This window comes from Athene noctua, chromosome 1 (genome assembly GCF_965140245.1).
Source record: "Athene noctua chromosome 1, bAthNoc1.hap1.1, whole genome shotgun sequence".
NCBI lineage: Eukaryota > Metazoa > Chordata > Aves > Strigiformes > Strigidae > Athene > Athene noctua.
This window is the reverse complement of record NC_134037.1, coordinates 33,909,501-33,923,002: the sequence shown is the minus strand read 5'-3', so window position 1 is coordinate 33,923,002 and position 13,502 is coordinate 33,909,501. Positions and strand designations below refer to the sequence as shown.

Sequence of the window (13,502 nt, the reverse complement as noted above, 5' to 3'; positions counted from 1 at the left end):
ACTTTTCTGGTGTTACATCATGTGTAATACTGAAGTACAGCACTTGATATTTAAAATTGTTTTGTAAGAAGTGTGAACAAGTTATCCTCGGGGAGACTCTGCAGATCCATGACCTTGATTTATACAGACAGCTTTCCATTTCTATAAACATCGAATATAACAAGAAAAAGATAAATTAGGGCTGCAGTGCCTTGTTTGAAACAGTTTCACAGATGATGTAGTTTGCATCTATTCTTTCATTAATGTGTTTTGCATTGAAATGGTTTTACTTTGCCTTAGGTATTAATGCAATAGTTGTTGTCAGCTCCAGATTGGTATTTAAATTCAAGGCAAAATAACGTATTACTTGCACAATGATAGGCAGATTAATTTTTGAGTGATCTTGTGCATCTCATTTAGCATGTCCTTGAAGGATGATTGTAATTGGCTCTGTAGTTTTTCCAAAACATTTAATAAGCATTATTTGATTTCTTATGAAACTGTAAAATGATACTTTTTCTTCCATCACGAAAAGGATATATTACAAAGCTCAGTTTGTCTACTGACAAATTTAATGACCTTTTCACACCTATTATTTTTAGAATGCTTTACTTTTCCAGTTGACTTATTTTTATTAACAGCCAAAAAGCTTGAAACCACTTATAATCTGTCTAACCTTAAAGCATTCCTTTACTACTGATTTTCTTTTAAGCAGACATCAAACAGGTATTGAAAAATTCAGAAGTTAGTAGCATGTCACTACCAATTAATCAGTTTAACGTCAATTCTTAAAAATAAGAAATGTAGATATTTGATTATGTTCACTTCTCCATGAAGCAGTAAATAACTGAGATAGCAAACCAATTTGAGTGTTCCTTAACAGCCTGATTCCTACCACACTCTTGGAGAATTTGTAGATATTAAACTGCTGGATCAATGATAGTTTTGTGACTTTAGAGTTGCAGCTTGAAAGGAGCTCTTCTAACCCTGATGGAGCAATGCAGAAGATGGAAACTGGGCAAAATAGTTATGTTCAGTATTACAGCTGAGTCAAAGTTAACTTTTTTGCAGATATGTCCAGCAAGCACAAGTTCACTGTGCATACTAGAACAACCATAGTGTAGAGGCTGTCATACTTGCTTTCTGCATCTTAGAAACATTGACTGCCTTTTCTGTCCCCTTCAACACTGACAAATAAGTGCAACAATCTTTGAATGTTTGAAGATAAATCATTAATACGAAAAATGAAGGTGAATGTGTAGCAAGATACTATAGTGCTCAATGTTAGAGAAATAGATAAACGAGTACTCAGTGCACACTTTGTGTACAATAGATTGCACAAGAAATGCCATACTGAACATACCGGTTCAGTTAGTCCGTTCCATGCTTTGAGACTTTTTATAGCAATGTTATTAAACAATGTGTGCTCTTATAGCAGCTGAAGATGGGATACTAAAACTTCCCATGAAAGAGCTGAGATTTTACTAGTTGACATACTGAATGTTTTTTCTAAGCTGTAGGACATGAGCTTTTTCAAAAAACCCCCAACAAAACCCACAAACTACTAACCCAACTGTCCATGAGATGGTCTGCTATCTTCAGATGCATTTAGAAGGCTTCTTTTCACAGTTTAGGGAGGATATATGAACCACTGTCACCATTTCCCATGCTTAATGCTGTTCTGAAAATAAGATTCTTGAATTCCAGTTTTTATCTTTAGAATCATAGTATATGTAGATAGCCAGAGATGGAGACAGATTTCTTTAATGTGAGAAAGTAGATTACTTGTAGTCAGATTACTTTTCAAGAAAACCATGCAGTCTATTTGCACAGAGAAGAAAGGTACACTTTCAAGAAAGGTGGAGTCCTAGTTCCTCTTCCACAAGTTCAGATGTGTTGCCTGTATTGATATGACATACAGAAGTGCACCACACTTGAGTACTTAATTAGACTAGCTTACTTCTTCCATCAGAAGTAGTGCTGACAAGGATGCATGGTATCCATACAAAATAGTGTTCAGTATAGGCAACTGAACTATATAAATTGCTGAGGAATAAATAGTATAATGACTTCCTTCTTGCTTAACATAATTCAAATAAAAAGCTAATTAGGCTATGGATACAGAAAATCTTTTCTATATGAAAATGTTCTTGAAATGGAGGGGGTTTTGTGGGACACTCATATTGAAACAAACTAGCTCATACTTGACTTGTATTTCTTTTTAAAGCACTGTGTATCCTAAACTAGAGTTTAACTGAATAGATGCATTTTTGATCATACTCTAGTAGAATTGAACATTTTGTCTTTCATGGTCACACTTCCAGGTGAAGCCTTGAAACGAGCTGTTGCAAGAAAAAAGGGGTTTGAATGTTTGTATATTTAAAGCTGTGGGCATTTTCTTATGCCTTTATAAAAGTGATATAATAGAGTTCTCTTATCTTTATTTGGCTGTTTGATGTGACTTCGCTAGAGGGCAGTGCTATGCAAGAAATGTTTGTCAGGATTAATTTCTGCACTTCTTGCACAAGATTATATATACACCTTTTAAAACACCTCAGTGATATCATTAAAAGCTGCATCTGCTTGATATGTTGACCTCTAAAAGTAGAATGGGGAGTCTTTCTGCTATTCTACACAAGTACTTTCTGATAATTTCTTGAAATCACAAGTTAAATTCATACAAATATTTTTAACCAGAAAAACTTGGTAAACTAACTTCACTTACAGTGCTGGCGGTGTACCAAACTGGTCAGAAATAATTTGCATGCTCTGTTTGATCTCTAACAAGGAGAGGTTATCCTGTTTGGGCCACAAATTAATCATTAGACCATATCTTAACAGATGAAGAAAGTAAACCATACTTGACTTCAGTTTAAACTAATTCTGCTGGATTGAGGATTTTTGCAGTAGCTGTTCAAAGTTAGCTTTAACTCTTTTCTAAAGGAATTTGCTATATTGTAGGTTTTTTGTGTTTCTCATGACTGATCTGTGTGCTTATAGCTGATGTGGTTGATTATTAGGTGTTCCCATCTTAATACACCCTTTTCAATGGAACTCTTTGATAGTTTATGCAATTAATGTTAAACTACTAGTTATGGTTCCCAATGGAAAACCTTTCTGGATCAGGAGTTTCTCAGACATAGTTGCTTGCTGCAACTTCTGTAAAATGTGGGGGGTTTTAAAATTTATTTTTGTTTTTTACAACTTCTCACCTTCAGTTGTTTTCTATTTTCTGCTTATGAGTGACTGTTAACATACCAGATGACGAATAAGAAAGACTATTCCCTTATCTAGCCATGGGTTATCTGAATTTGCCAAAGTGTTGTAAAATGCTGAATCTGCAAGAGATAGAAGGATTAAAACAACAAACTCTTCTTCTGAATCTTAACTGTGGAATGACAGGAGAATAACTGGATCTGCTCCAGACAGGATGGGAAGGGAAGGGACACAGGAAAAGTGAAGAATAATATAATGTAATCTCTGAGCTATTTTAGTGCTCTGTCTGGAGCACAGAGTATATTTGGGTTCAGTGGCATGCTGAGAGAACAGCTAGAGTATGCTTCTCAGTGTTCTTCAATGCCTGTTGTTACTGCATAAACATTATTGAACTAATTGTTGCTTTCATGTGAGTTACAGGCTCCTGCTTTACTGATGGTTGTCTCAGGCTTAACTACCACTTCTGTGAATAACAAATAATGAAGAAGTCTTAAGAGCTTTTTAGACTGTTCTTTTTATAGGATAGGTAAGCTGGGTTTTCTGTTGCTTTGCTTAAGTTCTGGTGGGTTTTTTCTCTTCTCCTTTAGAGTAGAAGGCCACCTACTAGAAAAAAATCTTTGAAGTATAGATATGAACTTTGTCTATCCAGAGATAACACCTGTATTGCCTGTGGGCACAGTCTCAAATCAGAATGAGACTGCTACTTAAAGATGAGGCCTCTAACTTGTACTTATTAGATAGTAAGCTCTTAGGGTTTAGCTTTACAACCCTTAAGCTAACTGATAGGGGGTAATCTCTTATACGAATCATGTGTAGGGATTCAGGAGAAGGGAATATTTTCTAAAGTAAGTTGTTTTAACTAGAAATTTAGTTTTATTTTCCTGTTGTAAAATGAGGTTTCAGGGAAGCTGATACTCAGTAACAGTAGAGATAGGTGTTTAAAGTCTCAAGCTGCTAACCTTGCAGCATGTATTATCAATGATACTAGCCTGAACAGTGTTTAGTACTAGATTCAGTTCATTTTGAAGAACCTATGTGGAAAAAACAGCCATGTATGCTTTAATTGTCTGTTACATTTGGATGACTTTTTGCTCTTTAGTGCAGTGCCTCTTATCTGACTTAACACTTGTAGGGAAAGGTTGTCTAAAAATAAATCCTGGAAACTGTTGTTTCAGTGGTATAAATATGTCAAGACTTAATAGCTTTTCATCAAAATTAATGTGTATAAATTAACTTGTCTTAACTACTTAAAAGGCTCTTCTGATCTGTTTTTATTCATATTCTAAAGTTCAAACTAACTTGTTTCAGGACTGAACCCTCTCTTGGTTTTAGTTTATAGCTTTGGTTTTCCTGTACTGTCTTCAATACATTGCTTGCCTCTTTAGTTTCTGGTACCAAAAATAATAGTCCATGAATAACTTAACGCTTGCACTAACTCAGTCTCGGCATAGCATGTATTTCCAACCACTAGACGTGGCAAATATTATGTGCTCACGGGGGACTACTGCTGTAGCTACCTCTCCTGCTACCAAAAAACTCCTGCTACTCACTCAAATTAAGGCTGCCCTGAACAAAGTTAAACTTCTGCATCAGCCTGAAGGGAAATGCAGCCCTGAAACTGAGCTAGTACAGCTTCTGTTCAGACCTGTGACACATCACATGAGATTACTCATCTTTCTGTCCTTCATTCTATACACTCTTACCTTGAAGGACCAATGTGGCTTTTCCCCCACTGATGATGGGAGGCTTAGTTGCATAATCATCTCACTATTAGCATCTTTTTGTATTCAAGAAAGGACTTAGACTGCCTTTATTACTAGAGCAAGCTTGACATTCAGGTGTGTAATTCACATCTGCAAAACCAGCAAAACAATGCATCACCAAGAGTTGCAGTTTGCTTTGTAGAAACTTAAATTTTGAACATTTATAACTCTGAATTTTATTCCTTAACTATTTCTGTTGAGTAAATACTTGGTATCTGTTATTTAATGGTAGCTGTTTGAGGAACAGGTGGAAGCCTCTGCTTAATGGTGAAATAATGGCCTCTAAGCTTGGGTTTGTAAAATTGTGTAGGCCTATTGTCATAGCAATCTCTCATTATTACATTTGTTTCTATATATTGAATGTCTTTGGCTCTGGCTGGAAGTGTTTGTGTACCACAGAGGGACCTTGGTTAGATTGCAGCATTCCTTCTACTTATGAAATTGGATGCTGTTTATACTTTCACCTAAATTCTGGAGTTACGCTACTAGCAGCCAGACCTTAGTGAGCTCTTCAGGGTCAGTATGGGTCCAGCACTATTCAGTCTTCATGAATGATCTGGATAATGGGATTCAGTGTATAGTCATATAGTTTGACAATGATATTGAACTGTGAGAAGTAGCCACAATAGAATGAAGAGCCACCACAGAGACATTGACAGGTGGAAATATTGGGCTAACAAGAATGGCATCAGGTTTAGCAGATGTTAAGGCCTTCTCTTGGAATGGATTAATTACAAGCAACAGTTCATGCTGGTGTTTGGCTGGGGGATGGCTCTGCTAAAAAGGACCTGTTAGTCCTAGTGGACAGCATGCTGAGCGTGAGCCAGCAATATGTCCTGCACCATAAAGGCAAACACTGTCCTGGCCTTGCATCAGCAGGAACATAGCCAGTAGTTCAAGGGATGTGATTATTCCACTGTATTTGGCACTTTCAAAGCCACACTTGGGAATACCATGTCTGGTTTTGGTCCCCTGTCTTAAATTGGAAAGCTGTAGAGTCACCAGTAGAGGCTTATGAAAGTGATTAGAGTTGGAGAATGCAACCCATAAAGGTTGAAGGAGATTTCTTCAGTCTAGAGAAGAGGAGGATTGGGGGAGACTACTTTTTAGCTCCTGTAAATAGCAAAGGTAGCTTAATGCTCTCAAATGAGATATTCTAAAGGAAGAACTGAGCCAGTTTAGACAGAGTTGTAAAGTCCAGCCTAAGCTTAAATTCTTTTCATAGCCTAAAGTACTTAATCTTGTAGGTAGGCCTTTCTCTGGTTGTATGCCTGTGTTCAAACCAGAACTTTTAGAATGTCTTGGAAAGTATGAAATTTTGTTGCCATCACTAGCTTATGATGTCTCCTTTGTATAGCTTTTATAGCAAAAAGCTCTAACATAGGAACTGGAATTGTCAGTTACCTTTTGTAGCTAAAAAAATGGAGTTTATTTGCAGCACTGTTTACAGACTGTTTCAAATACCTTTTAGCAGTATTTTTGGGTGACAAATGAGGCTGTCAGCTCTGAAGTCCTGAAATGCTGAGCAGATAGCTAATAGCCTACCTTACTCTCTAGGAGTTAATGGTAAAACCAACTCTAATACTATACAGCTATGCAAAAAAAGTCATGTAGTGCAAGTTGTCAAATATCTAGCTGAATGTGTTCTTTGATAATACATACTTCAATAAATATTTGAAGGAAAATACTTTTCTACCCTTGCTTAAATGCTTTAAAGTGATTTAACAGCTACCACTCTTTCCTTGGATTTGAAGCCTGTTAAGACATGTGTGCTGTCTGCTTGTTGAACTTAACTTATACTGTTCCAAAAATTTACTGGTAATTGTCACTCTGAACATAAGAAACCTCATTCCACAGTAAGTGGACAAGGCTGTCAGTGCTAAACTTCTGTTTCATGCTTTTAGAGCCTGACACTTGGAGGAATGTTTCTTGAAATAATGGAATACTGTCACTTGCGGAGTGAAACTGAAGTTTGTGGGCTCAGTGTCAAATACTTATATTGAAATGGTTATTTTAAATAGTTAATGTAGTTTTGAGCTACAACAATAGTAAATATGACCCCTTTGTTGAAGTGTCTTAGAAGCGGGTGTTGATGGCAGGGTATATGGCATGTTGAAAAATACACCAATGAAATGGACAGTGTCTTGCTTAGAGTACAATGCATGAGATATTAGTTTGTCTAAGTAATTTCTTAAGCAGGTCTCAAGTCTTGTGTACAGAAAGCTCATGACCTCACAGCATGTATGGTGTCACTTACGCTAGTGTTTAAGTCTATTCTCAGTATGAAATGTAAAGCTGTTCTTGAAGGAGGGAGTGGTATTCCTGTGAAAATTCTAGGAAAGTGCTCACTTCTGAAGTTAGTGAATGTTTGGTATCAAACACTCTAGTGAAATTGCATGTGTTAATTGTGATTAGGAGAAAGAAAAGAAAAACCTTCTTGCTGAGCTCTGCACCAAGAACAACCTATCACCAACAGCCTCCCACACCCAGTAAAAAAAAGCCTATCACTGATGTCTCTAAACTGCTTAGACAAATTTCTGACTTTGGCCTAGATCTCTAGGACTCATAGGGTAGCAATGGCATTTTCTTGTTCACCTTGCGTCAAGTATCTGTTTCTTCTTAGGTTAGTGAAAAGCTTACAGACTCTCCACTGGAAAATCTGGGCGTAGTGTTGATGTAGAAGCTGGCAAACAGTTTGAATGACATGGAATTTATAATTAGGAGTGAATGCCAACAAAATGTGAATGAGTATCTAAGCAGTCCTGGAATGTAACTGAGTTTAGATGTTTGCCTAGCCTCTGTTGTCTTTTTACCACATTTTTTAGTAGATCGGGTGCTTTCTATGTAATTTCATTTTAAAAGTAAGTTGAAGACTACTGACTACAAAGAAATTGTTTGTACTTTGCCTCTAAAACTATTTAAGTTCAGTGTCTAGAAATTCCTGTATTATACATGTTTTGATTATAATCTCAAGTGGGAAATCTAAGATTTTGGGAAGCTAAATGGTATGATGAAAAACCCAAGGACTAGCTTGATAAAACTTCAGTGAGCTATGCTTATATGAAGTCTTCATGTATGCTGTTTCAGTGATTGAGACACTTAAGGACTTTTGGAACAATGCAAGATTCTGGAATCTGCATAGCATGTTTGTTGTGTTTTGCTCAAAAAAAAATATCGATTGCCTGAAGAGTCTGTAGAAGGAGGTTGGGGAAGAAAAAAAGCCAGCAGTGATATCTTATAGCTACAACATAACATCAGCCTTATCAGATGGAAATGTATGGCAGAAAATTTGAGTTTGTATGCTGCTTTTTTTATTTTAGGCTTATGGTATGTCAGCCTTGCCTCTAAACTTAATTAAGGGAACTACCAGTGCGGCTTATGAACGTTTAGAGAACACTGAAGATATTGAAGAAGTGGAACAACATTTATTAAGGATTAAATCAAAGGTATGGTCTTCACTGTTCTCACTTTCTTAATTGTGTGGGTTTTTTTTTTGCTTGCTTACTAGTTTATGGTCATACTGTTGAGAGTTTTTGTTCAAGAAAGAATAGCAAGTCAAAAGTCACTACCTTGCAGTTATTTGAGTTATTTGGAAACAAGTATGGTCATTTGTAGTAGCAATCAGGTTTTCTTTCAGTCCTGCAGCAGTAGTTACTTCTGTCTAGCTAATATTGGTTCTGACAAGCTATGCTCAAACTTCTCTAGGTCCTGCTTGGGTATATGGAAGAGATATTTTGTAGAAATTAGGAATATTAACCTCACTTAGTCTGCTACCAGAGATGGCATCCAGTTTGTTGCTGCTTTGTTATCAACACTGGATACTTGCCACATGGAGCTGTCATGAGTTAGATTCATCAAACAATTAATCATCTTTATGAATAAATAAGAGCCCCAGATATTCTTTCTCCTCAGTTAATGTACCTTACTGTTGTAAACTTTTCATGAAGAAATGATTTATATATGGGAATCTGTTCTGAATCCTAAACATCCCTAGGATGTTAACACTATTTGTAAAGCCATTATGGCTTTGCAGCTCACTGAAATGCTGTGCCTCATGTAAGCAGGACACTTTTAACAACCTAAGAGCACAAGCCAAAAGAGGATAAGATTTATCCTTTATATACAAGATGCTAGGGTTAATCCCAGTGCATTTCAGATAATGGTTTGACCAGTGTTTTCACAGCCCTGGGTGGGGGGAAGGGGACATTCATATGCATCACTTCCGTCTTGGCAGTCCATCTGTGCTGTTGTGTGCTTTGTGACGGTGGACCTCAGCAGTGTTGAAACAGTTCCAACAGTCTTCATTTGATACTTGGCTACCTCAATACAGTATGGGCACCTTCAGTGTTCTAGAAATCTTACTGCATAATGAAACCTAAAAAGTAGTCTCTCCCAGCTTAAAGTTTTGGTTTTGTACAGAGTACTACTACACCAAAGGCATCTGTATTACTGAAATCAATGTGAGAAAAATGAGAAACCCTTGACAAATGAAGTATTACTTACTACAGAAGGTTGTTGGATTATGAGCTTGCAAGCAACTGGTCTCATTCAATCTAGTGAATGAGTAGGATCAAAAAGTATAAAGTCTAAGTTAATGTGACCATTTGTATAAACTAATTTTCCTTGATTTATGGATTATGGTCAAGGTTCTTCAGTCTGTAATTGAAATAAGTTCTTCAGTTGCATTTGCTTTAAGTCGTGAAGAAAGTGAGTGTTACTAAGACTAATGTAAAGTTGAAAACTGAGAGTATGAAAGTATGTTCCTTAATATAACGAAAAGATTCAGTATGTAGCATAGTCTGCTATTAATACACCTGGTAGCTGTATTTCATTAGTCTTAAACAATTGAAGCTTGCACCTGCAGCTTAAGAGCTTAGACTTTTCAAAAAGTGTTTTTCAAGTCATTGAGGTGCCGTACAGGGTATGGAGAATATGTGTTCCTGTTAGAAGTACATTCAGATATCTTAATTTATGTGTTACATGTTCCAAGAATGTGGTCTTAGACTTGTAACCTTTTTGAGAAATTTCTCTAAAACAGATTCACTTTAACTTCACTGGGTGTGAAGTGTTTCACTGTTTGCAGGAAGTCTCTTTTAAAATAAGAGGGAAAAAATTGAATGGGGAATTTCAAAATTTAAAAACATAGTAGATGTATTAAACTGTAAGATATTTTTATCTAAGGATCGGTTTGTTATACAGTAGCAACAATGTTAGAAAAAAATTTGCTTCAGCTACCTAATGCCTATTTTGTTTCTTTTGCTTATTAGTATAGAACTGATGTTTAAGGATGTGCTACTAGATTTACAACAGAGTGCAGTGGTGCCTGCTCAGTTTTTAGAGGCTCAGAATTAAAGTACATTCTTAACTGTTTCTTTGATTATGTATATCTTGTATACTCAACTAATTCTTGGGGTAATCGTGCCTCTTGTTTGCATTTCTGTAAGGATAATTTTTGGAACATCAAGTCACCTTGCTCTTGCAAGTACAAGAAACACAAATGAGTATCTGTAGTGGAATGCTGGCAAGAAAATACAGGGGCTGAGCTTTGTATATTCATTTACTCATGGAATTTAATTGGAAGTGACCTCCTGAAAGTCGTCGGATTCAACCCTCTACACAAAGCGAGGACCTCTTTCAGATTAGATCAGGTTATTCAGATCACATCTGGGCATTTTAAGTGTATCTAGCCACGGAGACTGCCCACCCTGTTGAAATTTAACATTGTCATTGTGGAAAGTGTTTTCTGCCACCTGATAGGAATTCCCCCCCTTGTTATACGTTGTGACTTTTGCACTTCACTCTGTTGCTATGCATAGCAACAGTGTGAGTTATTTACTACAAAGTCTTTGAATTGAGAAAATAGACTTGACATCTACTGTAATGAGTTACAACAACTCTAATGTCCCTTGATCTTCTGCAATGTTTTTTGGTACCCAGTGTAGAGATGGTCGGCCTCTGTCGTCAAGGGATAGACGGACTGTACAACAACTAGAAGAGAGACTAAGGACACTGCGAAGAAGAGAGAGGCATCTGGAGTCTATTGAGAAGAGCTGGTGGACGAAGTTCTGTGAAGCTATCCGACCTCTAAAGGTAAGACTTTTTATAATTTTTTGAGACTTGAATTGAAATAATTTCCATCTTTCTTCTTCCCATACAAATCATAGGTCAAGCTTATCAGTTACCATCCTGCATATCAACTGCTTATTTTCTTAATTACTGTTATGCTGCACAATAACAGCCCTATAGCAAGCTCTGAGCTCTTGGAAAACCTTTTACTTTGCCTAAGATATATAATTAAGATGGAGAAGGAGCAAGTCCTAGCTGATCTACTTTAGTGCCACTGCCATAGAAAATGTGAATATCTTTATTTTCTCAGGCAGGTAAAAATGGGGTGAAGAGAAGAAATAACTCTATAGCTGTCAGCTAGTTTAGGTTACTGTAAATCACATGTAGCTAGCAAAAGTGAGAGATACTTTAAGAATATATGCATTTGGAATGAGCGTCTTGTCAAATAATTGAGCAATATAGCAAGCTAGCTGTATGGAACTTACATCTTGATAGTTTACCAGTGCAGAGGAGACTGTTAGTGGGGCAAAACTTTGATCTTGGTCTCTTCTTGATCTTGGGATTTTCATTTTAATGGATGCTTTTATGGAACAGTATTGCTGTATACATTATTTTTTGCCAGCTAGGTGTAGGAAGAAATTTTTTAGCATTACTTTAAACTGTAGGCTTGAACTTTGAAAAGCTATGGGGGGACTGTAAGCAATCACCTCTAATGTCATTGCTACTGTTAATGCTGAGTACCAACGGAAATGGGCTGAAATTGGAGTTGAACAAAGGCTTTCAGTGTGAAAATCGTACTGGAGTTATCTTGCTATGATATGTTAGAAATCTAGACTTAGTCCTTTCATTTAAAAGACAAATATCCCTAACTATTCACTTCAACAGTTCGGATGCTTCCTTTGATTCAAAATAGCTTGTGTAGTTTATTTAACTTCACATTAACCTTGATTTTGAGAAATATATTTGCTATACCTATTGTCTGTAGAATTTTTAAGTTCATTGTGTTTTCATAGGATAGTGTACAATATTATTATTTACAGATTATCACTTATGGTCAGGACGATATTCTAGTGTATCTTTGTTCTTATAATTTGAATGCTTTTTTTGTTCTCTCGGTAACTGTGACAGTCACTGTGAATTGTTGACTTAGAAATTGCAGACTAAAGGGGAGTTGCAGATGATGGATGATTTTTTCCTGACAGATTTTCACTTGGAACAGGATGATGGTATGATACTAGTTACAAAACTTGTTTACTTTAATTTTTGAGCTGTCCTGTGAAGATGTCAATCACTTAACATACTAAGTCTTGCAGGACTGTTTTACTGTTACTTTAATAGCATTTGGGTTGTCTTTCACGTGTATCTTAGCCACTAATTGAATGGTTGACTTCATGAAGTCCATATATACTACTTCTGATCCACAGAGAGGTGCAGAAGAACTTGTAAAGCACTAAGCAAAGCTCCAATGCTTCTATCTTTAGTGCAACTTGTATATTACTATATGGCTGTTTCTCAGACTTTAAGAGAAATTCTATTTGTTGTGAGGCAAGTACTAGATAGGGAGAATGCTGTTTCTGCTTTGTTTGGGATGGTCAGGTTTATGGAAGCTGCAGACTACAGGATATGACAGAGCAGAACATGTTCAGGAAGAACTTTTAGTCTTAGAGGTCTCTTGCAGTGTTAATGTATTTACATTCACACCTCTATAATACTGTCTTTGCATAGTGTCCTCCTATAGTCTTGCTTTAATAATTTTGTAACTGCTAAGTATCTATTAGTGTGACTTGTTAAACAAAGCCAAAACTTTTTTTTCTCTGAAGAGTAAGGGGTTTTTTGACATGGAATAAAGTAAATTCTGAGAACAATTGTTTTACTCAGAGCTGAAGCTGTTAATTTTTGAAGAAAGGTGAAAGTGAACTAAAAGATGAAGCTGTTAATTTTTCAATTTAGTCAAAAGCAAAACATCTGGAAGATCCCAAGGAAATTAGTAATGGTGGTCATGTGATTGTTAAGTAATGTCAAAGTAGTCTAACTTCTTTCTACAAAATGTAACCTTTCCCATAGGTAGCAATCTACTTCTTCCCTTATGATGGCTTCCTCACACTTTCATCTGATACTTTCTGTAGTAAGAGACATGTGGTATACTCTAGAGATAAGTATAGAAACTGCTTAGGGAAAAAACCTCCAGAGCACATAGTTATGTTTGCTCAGTATATGAACAAGACTGTAGGTAGTAAAACATGGAAGTCTATTCAACAATGGTAAGTTGGGAGTACTACATCAGTTTTTCATGAGGTACTTCAAAACAGTTGTGAACCAACTGAAGAGATGCCTAAGGTGAGCAATATGTGAAAAGTGCACCGTTTTGAAGATTCAGACCAGCATTGTCTTGATAAACAGTGGTACACTTTATCTCTCCCTTGCTAGAGTTCAGGTTTTCTCCTATCTAATCTTAAGAATAATGAGAACTCTGTATAG

General features: G+C 36.4%; 1 protein-coding gene across 2 annotated transcripts in view; it reads left to right on the top strand.

Moving 5' to 3' along the window:
• Positions 1 to 13,502, top strand: part of LMBRD1 (LMBR1 domain containing 1) — an 86,893-nt gene that overhangs the window by 40,479 nt on the left and 32,912 nt on the right. For both annotated transcript variants that reach the window (XM_074895825.1, XM_074895824.1), the window contains exons 8-9: positions 8,279 to 8,404; positions 10,896 to 11,048. In XM_074895825.1, the coding sequence (XP_074751926.1) occupies positions 8,279 to 8,404; positions 10,896 to 11,048 (279 nt within the window). The remainder of the gene's footprint in view (positions 1 to 8,278; positions 8,405 to 10,895; positions 11,049 to 13,502) is intronic.